Genomic DNA, 8,246 nt, shown 5'->3' with positions numbered 1-8,246 from the left:
ATTACAAAGTTGTTTTTTGTGGGGGGGGGGGGGGTAATATGTAAATTGTAAATCCAGGCAAAAACTTCATTTAGGTGAATAAATGCTTTTGTGATGATTGTGTGCTCCATTTTGTTAGGCAGCCGCGGAGACAGCCTATGACATGGTGTCTCCAGTGGTGAATGAGCACGACACAAAGAGGGTAAAACGGTTCTCACACTATGGACTGGCTCATCAGCCCGTTGACCTGAGAGAGGGCGTGGCCAAAGCCTACACAGTGGTGAAAGAGGTAACTAAATAAGGTTTGAATATTCATGCAATGCTGCCATTTCCTCATGGCAAATTGTTGTTATCCCCTTCAGGGAATCACAGACACAGCACTGACCATCTACGACACGGCTACCCGAGAACACGAACAACGGGGCATGACTGGAGCAGTGTGCGGGGTTCTCCGTCAGTTGCCACCCGCAGTGGTCAAGCCCCTCATTATGGCCACGGAAGCCACCTCCAACGTCTTGGGTGGCATGAGGAACCAGATTCACCCTGATGCCCGCCAAGAGGAGTCCCAAAAGTGGAGGCAAGGCGAGGAGTAACTGAGAACATCTGTCCTGCTGTACATAACGAGCATCTCATGACGGTTGAGGTCACCTGTTCCCTCACCAGTGCCTTCATGGTCATGCTTATCGAACTCAGTAGAATCAAAGGGACACATTCAAGTCATATCTGTGTTGGGTTACGTCGTCTTGTCGGTAAGATGCAGCATCTACACATGTAATGAATAAGATGACACGTTCCGTTATCTTTGTCATAAGGAATATCTCACTTGTGACCCTGGATTGAAAGTACATGTACTCTATGTCGACTGTAAATAGTCAAATTGGTACCATTTCATGCAGATATATGAAGAGCAGTGTAGGATGTACAGTTATGTGGAGGTACAGCACTTTTGAGAAACTTGAAAGGTTACTTACTGCTAGTTTAAAGAAATAATGATACGCAGTATGGGGCAGCTTCCCCCCGCCCCATCACCCCCCCGGGATGGAGGTTATTTTCCAGCTGTCAACATTGGCAGATTCCCACCTGTAGCTGCTTTAATTGTCAAAACCAAAATTTGGGAACTGTTCAGTTATTTTGATCCAAAGTCTTAAGATATTACTCATATTGTTTTTGTTCTCTGATTACTGTTTTTGTTTTTTTGTCGCCATGGGCTGCACTCACCTTGTTTTATTTGAAAGTAACTATTGTACATACATGTACAGTTCATTCTTGACTTTGTATTAAAAAGCATGAGTGGCAAATTAAAAACGTACAATGTTAAACATTAATTGTGTCATTTATGCAAATGCAGTGGTGTCGCTGACACTGCAGCTCTGATATAAATCTTTGAATCGATCTGCTGAATCGAAAATGACGTTGCCATAGCAACAGAGGGACACTCATACTTAACATTGAGTATCAGAACTTAATAGAATTGTTACAAAAGTTTCGATATTGTGTTTTCTTTGAATTGCATTACGGTGGAAGCGCTTTCGTCAAATTCCGAAAATCATCTTATCCCATTTAAGAAACCAAAATGCTGAATATTCAGGCACAGTGTAGGTTGAGCAAGCCCCCAAATCTCGCGAGAGGAGGCGTAAAACTGCACAGCCTTTTGCCGTGCTACTTTCACGGAAACACCCGGAAGTTTCTAAATTTCCATTCGATCCGTCACATGACTGGAGTGACATGAAAGTCGATGTCACGGTCGCCTGAGTCGAGATTCAAATCATCCGACGACATCACGCTTCTGTTTTCGGCGTTGCACCGTGGTAAGAACCCCTTTTAATGCAGTCCAGCTGCAGCTAAGAATCTCCTACACCCCCCCCCCTTTCCGCCCCCCTTTTCCCCTCGTTACGTCATTACGTGCGCTAAGCTAACATCGTGTAAAAAAAAAAAAAAAAACATTTTGGGACGACAGAATTGTGTGGCTGCTTGGTTCGCTCGTCAAATACGTATGTCGAACAATGTTAAGCAAAACAGCTGTTATTTGACAGTGTCCGGTTCGCGCTGCCTTTTTACTTGGCCCTCCCTGTCATCCGGTGGGGCGGTGCTTCATCTTGGTGAGCCACGCACTCTGTGGTGTTTGTCCTGTGTTGATAGCCATGGAGAGGTTGGAAGACACATCAGAGCTGCAGTCGCGGCTGTCATCGCTGTCCTTCTCGTCTTTCCCAGGAGTAACATCCAAACATTGTGACAGCGACCCGACCGACAGGTGAGCGACTCCCTTGGAGCTTTTAGTGTTGTTATTAGATACTGTAAAAGGTTTATCATTTTGCATCTGTTTTATTGTCACTGAGTTCACTTGTGTTCCTTGGTCCTCAACTGTGAACTGTGGCAAAGCCACACTTGGTTTCATTTGACCAACATTTGTTGAGCCAAGGCACCATTTTTACATTAGAAAATTTCAGAGTGCACCAGCCCAAAACTATCTACCAAAAAATCTGAATACTGATGTCAGTTTTGCTACAAAATGACTTACTTTGCATGAAATGTTGGCCTGTTTTTTTTTTTTTTTTTAGCACGCAAAGCTCATTCTCGCAGTAAGCCTTTTATTGGGTTGTATGAATGGCAACAGGTGGATACACAGGTTTCGTGTATCTTGTGCCCATCCCATCGATTGCCCGAAGACAGCTGGGATAGGCTCGAGCACGCCAATGACCCTTGAGAGAAAAAGCTGTTTCAGATAATTGATGGATGGAAGGATTATTTCCCATAGCACCCCAGATGATCTGTCATGGCACAATAGTGCGCAATAGCACCTTACTTTAGTATTATGAAGTGTCCTTGGGTGTCTTGAAAGGCGCTTATAAATAAAATGTATTATTATTATTTCCCCAAGATGGCGCCCGAGGAGGCAGCCGTCGGCAAGTGCTCTTCAAGAGCCTTGCGTTTTTTGTTGTTTTTTTTGTTGTTTTTAGTTGTTTTTGTCTTTTGTTTTGTCACATGGTGTTGTTACGTTGTGTGGACCTGATGTGGATTGTTTTCAGCATTCGTGGCCACGACATTCGTCAAAGAAGAAGACTCTGTGCTTAGTGGTTGCGCCTTCTCGGAAGTGCGCGTGTACCAGCACCGATTTTGATTGGGAGGAATGTTGGCGCCATTGACTGTCGTTGCTGGATAGCCCCGGGGCGCTTGTGTTTTGCGCTTGTAATGGGCAGCATTTTTCACAGCCCCGCTTTGTTCAGCGGAAAGGTCTGTGCTGTTGGACAGTCTGCGGCTGGATGGATGCATGGCTTGGGGAGCCGATGATAAGAAAGGAGCGTCAGCGCAGAGCGCCGATGCGTATGTGGAACTGGGAGTCGCGGCTTGGAATTGAAGCGGATTTAAATGGGACAGGAGATGAGAGCTAATCTCTTTTTCGTTAATGGACGCTACAGCTTCTTGTTGCTTTCAAACAAGCGTGTGCACATTTTCAGCATGACGTCTTTGATCCACTGGTGAAAAGGACACTTTGAATTGCTCCTCTTTCATCTATAACTGCTTCAATCAACAACGTGTATGCGGGAAAAGTGGTTCAGATTGCACGACTGTCTGTGTCTTATGTGTTGTGTTGGATTATTTTGTCATTTTATCTTAACTGTTCTTTTGATGGCGTAGCGGGCACCCGCAGCTGCTCCTCTTGTTGTCTGGTTGAGAGGGAAGAAATTTCATCTGTGCTGTATGTTGCACATACAGCGCATTTGACAGTAAAGTTGTACATGACTTGACTTGACTTGACTTAGTAATCACTGCATTAGATTACAAGGAGGTTACTGCCAGGCAAGTAATTAGCACATCGGTTACACAGTTCTGAGGTTGGGGTTTCAAATCCAAGCAACAGCCTTCATATGTGGATGTCCAACTCATTTCTGTCGCGGGCCACATTGTGGTTATGGTTTTCCTCAAAGGACCATTATGTCAATGAACCCACATAAAAGTATGTTTCATCTTGTCACATATACACAACAAATTGATAGATAAAATATTTTGAAAGCCAGTAAAAAATGTTTTTTTAAAGGGCAATTAGTAACAAAGAATGCTTGCAATATCTTAGTGTTATCAAAAGTGAAGACAATTTGCCATTTGGGTATCTTGGGGTAATTTTTGGTTTGCTTTGCGGGTCACATTAAATGAGATGGCGGGCTAAATCTGGCCCCCAGGCCTTGAATTTGACACCTGTGGTCTAAATTGTTCTAAAGGCTGCATCTCACTGAGCAGCGAAGGTTTGCAAGTGTGTGCGCGCACGGCGAATGTTGTTTTATCTTCAGGGTTTGTTCAAGGTTGTGAACGGTCTCAACGACATTCAATTACAATTTACAATGGTCTCAAACAGTTTTCTTGAATTTTGAAGAAATTTTGGCCATGTTCAAAACTGTCTCCATCACACCTGCGACCCTCGTGATAATAAACGGGTTTGGATCAGGGAAGGAAGAAAAACTATTTGTGACCATTAAAACTGTTGAGGAATTTTTGGCGAATGTGTTTGCAACACTGAATGAGAGCTGACAAAAAAAAAAAATCACAACTTGCTTTTGAACAACAATACAATACCTGGTATTGGTACTCACCCAGCCCTAAAAAAAGAGCCATAATGTGTTGATTGCATCCAAGAACACCGTGTTATTTGTTTACTTCAGGCTCCAAAACACGGACCTCTCCGCAAACTTGACCCAGTCGCCAAAACAAGCTTGTATGGATGCATCTGAGCAGTGTGAAGAGGTGAGTTGATGTGCATGTTGCTGAAGTGCATGTTGCTGCAGTATTCCTGCTATAAATGTCTTGTTTTTGTATTTGGAGGCTAATGTTGAGGGCCCCGCTGTGCACGCCTCAGGGGATCAGGGTGAGAAGAACGGCGCAGAGAGCCCTCCGCTCTCCGCTGAGATGAAAGGTTCGTATGTCATCATGATTGATGTTTTGTTCTATGCAGTGCTTAGGTTCACGCAGGAAAATGCGCCTTTGGCTGGCGTTAGAATCACTCAGTATTCACGTTATGGTGTCCTTTCGTACCTAGTGTCCATTTTGTTGTGCTATTCAAATGTGTAGTCAGTACAGGCAGTTCCCGATGTCGTGCCCTCCTTCAATGTTTTCCATAATGCACGTTACAAAGGAGTGAACAATCGACGATCACTCGACAAACAGAATATCTATCTGCTGATGCATTGTTGCCAGTTTAGAAAATCACTTTTCTGTTTCTGGGGCGTTGTTTGGTTTTCGGTCGGAAACAAATTCATGAGTTGTGGTGCAAAAATCTCTTGAAAAATGTCGAGCAAGACTCACAACGTAAATGCTTTATTTGTATTCGTTTTGTAAAATGCACTCATCTTAAAATTTACGGCTGATTACCTAATGAAGAAAATTAGTCGAATACATGCAGCGAACAACTATTGATACGTGATCACTAGAGAAAAGTGTCGACAAATTGCTTGTCAGACCAGTGATGTAGACTTTCAGCGATACTGTGTGGTCATATTTTATTTCCATTTAGCACTGAGGCTGTGTTCAGAATCACTCCTGATGCACTATCCAGTGCCCTATACAGTGAGTTCATGACTTTGCAGTACTGTTGGAATGTAGAGGTTATGCCCGACAGTGCCCTCAACGTATCCCACAATGCACCCTGAAAAGTAATGAAAAGTAGTGATGTCATATCCCACGATGAATGTTGTGCCGTGAAAACATCCGTAGTCTAAATACAGCGACACATCACAACATGGATAGACATAAATATATGTATTTTTGTTTTTCCAGTGCGAATATAATGGGTGTCCAATTTGCATATTTTCACTATTTGGAAGCTGGCTCATTCCCTGTCCTTGAAAGCGGGTTGGTAGGGAATGAATAAATGATTCCTCACACATCCTCTGAAATAATTATCAACATGCCGCTGTTATTTCCTGCTCCCGCTGCAGCTGAGACGCCACCCCTGAAGCCCCCGTCGACATGGACATCTGCTGCCCTCAAAGAGCTCAAGGCCAAGCTTCGAACGGAGAAGGACAGCATGGTGACGGTCTACCGAGGCGACATCATGACCGTGCACGTGCCCACCGTGCCAGAAGCCAAGAAGGTGTGCTGGGAGTTTGCCACAGATGGCTACGACATTGGCTTTGGCATCTATTTCGACTGGACTCCCATCACGAGTCGGGCCATCACCGTGCACATCAGTGAATCGAGTGATGATGAAGATGAAGAGGAGGAGCTGGAAGGTCAGCAGTTGTAAAAGCACGCAATAGAGTGGAGAGAAAAAAAAATCTCAACGCACCATTGTTCAAATGCCAGCTTTTGTGTTTTTGTGAAATCAATACAATCGTTTAGAGAGGCCAAGTCCAACCAAACAACTGAGATAATGTGGTTGCGTCCACAGTCTTCCAACTATGGATGTTTCTGTGTTCAGAATCAACCAGTCCCACTCAAACTCATGTTCAATGGCCACCATTTAGAGCGCCTGTGATCGTACTTTGGGCCAATTTTTCTTCAGATGGAACTTCGGCCTTGGACAAAGTGGAAGGAATTATGAACAGTTCTACTACATCAAGAATTCATGGGGCATAGTCAAACACACTTTAAATAGTGGTAGGTGTGTGCCGACTCCTGATTCAACATGCATTTGAATGTGATTAGTTAATTCTGAACGCAGATACGCCTCATTTATATGAGGACAACCACATGATTTCAGATTGTTTTTAACTTTTGCTTTGAAAAAAAAAAAATCAATCGAATTATCGTGGTTACAGGTCACATTAATGGTGGAAAAAGGTTGAAAAAGAATTATATTGGTGTCTTTTGTCAGCGCGCCCCCCCCCCCCCACCCCCATGTATATCGTGTGTGTACCTATATGGTCGTCCAGTGGCTTTGTGGTTTATGTCTGTGTGTTTATTTGCATTGCAGGCCCGGTCACCAATGGAGATGTGGAGAAGGGCTCCAAAGCACAAAGCAACTCCAACCTGGTCGAGCTCATTCCCGTGTACCGCCAGGACAGCCACCTGAGCGTCAACGGCGGCAGCCACGACTTCCCAGGCGAAGGCACTTACCTCTTCAAATTCGACAACTCCTACTCTCTCTGGCGAAATAAAACACTTTACTACAGAGTTTATTACAGTGCCTAAAAAAATGCCAAATCTTTATGAATGTATGATTGAAAGAAGGAAATTACTCTTATTATGAATGCTCAAGCTATTTTAAATGATCTAAAGTTCAAATAAAGAGGTTACATTTAGGGATATCTATTTTTTACCACTCAGCTTGTGTTGCCAATGTCAAATCTGAAGAAGTCTTTCATTTGCAGCCGTGCCGTTAAAAAATCCGATCTTAAACATATACTGTGACATCTGTTAAGTAGCGGTTATCAGGGAAGATCTACGCAGCATCTACTTGCTAGGTGTTCTTAAGTGCTCTCAACGCGTGTATAATTTGCTGTTACTTGTAGTTTCTTTTTCACTGCACCTCAGTTAAAGATCTGTTATAATGCGTTGTGTGTCAGTAGGGGACATAAATCAAGAATGTACGGAAGCAGGCAATGGCAGATAGTCAGTGTGTGTGTGTTTCTTTTTTTTATGACAGGATTGGAGCCGCTCGTTATCACATAAAGCTCTTATTATGTAATAGTGATTCAATATTTACATTTGCTCAGTCTCTGGCTTTAATTTGCAGTCGTAGTGTTTCATCTATATGTACTGTAGTTTGTGCACAGGTCTATACTGTATGTGAGTGAAATTCACTGTGTATGCTCTGACTGTGTTAGATAGTTGTGTTCCGATGCATTTCAAACTACCTTATCTCATTTCACGTGCTTTAAAGCTTCCCTTTTTTTATTTTATTTTTTTTTTGTGTGAGTTTGTTCTGTATCTTATAAGTTATGATGCCCCTGAAAATTTATATTCCACAATAAAGAAAATAACGTCTTCTTTGCTGTGTGGACATTGCGAAAGTGCAAAGACTGCAAAACTGCACATGAAAGCATAATCTGACTTGAAATGTTCCAGGCATTGTGTTTCGCAAGAGCCCACAGTATGTGCTCCACAATTAGGAAAAAGTCTCCTGTGGCTCCATTAAATGTGGCATTAGGGGAGTGATGTAACCGTTACCAGGATCCTGATGAAACCTTAGCTTATTTTCAGCTACCCCCACAGGGGCAGGTTTACCCGTGTTTTACTGGATTTACCTGATCCAAAGTATAGATGAGACTGCATAAAGCAGCTTGATTCAATTTCAAACATGCAGTCATGGATCAGTGGTGGAGTGGGCGTCACCC

General features: G+C 43.2%; 2 protein-coding genes across 6 annotated transcripts in view; both read left to right on the top strand.

Moving 5' to 3' along the window:
• atg2b (autophagy related 2B) overlaps positions 1-1,304 on the top strand; it is a 19,119-nt gene extending 17,815 nt beyond the window's left edge. For all 4 annotated transcript variants that reach the window (XM_019865452.1, XM_019865451.1, XM_019865454.1 and 1 more), the window contains 2 exons: positions 119-268; positions 342-1,304. In XM_019865452.1, the coding sequence (XP_019721011.1) occupies positions 119-268; positions 342-572 (381 nt within the window). In that variant the 3' untranslated portion in view covers positions 573-1,304. The remainder of the gene's footprint in view (positions 1-118; positions 269-341) is intronic.
• Positions 1,305-1,605: 301 nt separating this feature from the next.
• tmed8 (transmembrane p24 trafficking protein 8) lies at positions 1,606-7,751 on the top strand. Of its 2 annotated transcripts, none has more exons than XM_019865468.1 (6): positions 1,606-1,787; positions 2,119-2,230; positions 4,635-4,716; positions 4,795-4,885; positions 5,907-6,200; positions 6,884-7,751. In XM_019865468.1, exons 1-6 carry the CDS (start codon positions 1,715-1,717, stop codon positions 7,099-7,101), a joined length of 870 nt encoding a protein of 289 aa, XP_019721027.1. In that variant the 5' UTR covers positions 1,606-1,714; the 3' UTR covers positions 7,102-7,751. The 2 variants fall into 2 exon arrangements, with proteins under 2 accessions (XP_019721027.1, XP_019721028.1); XM_019865469.1 differs by lacking the exon at positions 1,606-1,787 and adding an exon at positions 1,881-1,970.
• Positions 7,752-8,246: the final 495 nt, after the last annotated feature.

The sequence above is a fragment of the Hippocampus comes genome, unplaced genomic scaffold, assembly GCF_001891065.2.
Source record: "Hippocampus comes isolate QL1 unplaced genomic scaffold, H_comes_QL1_v1.1 scaffold443, whole genome shotgun sequence".
Classification (NCBI taxonomy): domain Eukaryota; kingdom Metazoa; phylum Chordata; class Actinopteri; order Syngnathiformes; family Syngnathidae; genus Hippocampus; species Hippocampus comes.
Note: the sequence above shows the minus strand (reverse complement) of the source record. Positions and strands in the feature narration are given on the sequence as shown.

Coding starts and splice junctions, on each gene's coding strand:
- tmed8 (XM_019865468.1), top strand. CDS start 1,715: ATGTCACGGTCGCCTGAGTCGAGATTCAAATCATCCGACGACATCACG. Junction 1,788..2,118: donor GTTTTCGGCGTTGCACCGTG/GTAAGAACCCCT, acceptor CTGTGTTGATAG/CCATGGAGAGGTTGGAAGAC. Junction 4,717..4,794: donor CATCTGAGCAGTGTGAAGAG/GTGAGTTGATGT, acceptor TTGTATTTGGAG/GCTAATGTTGAGGGCCCCGC.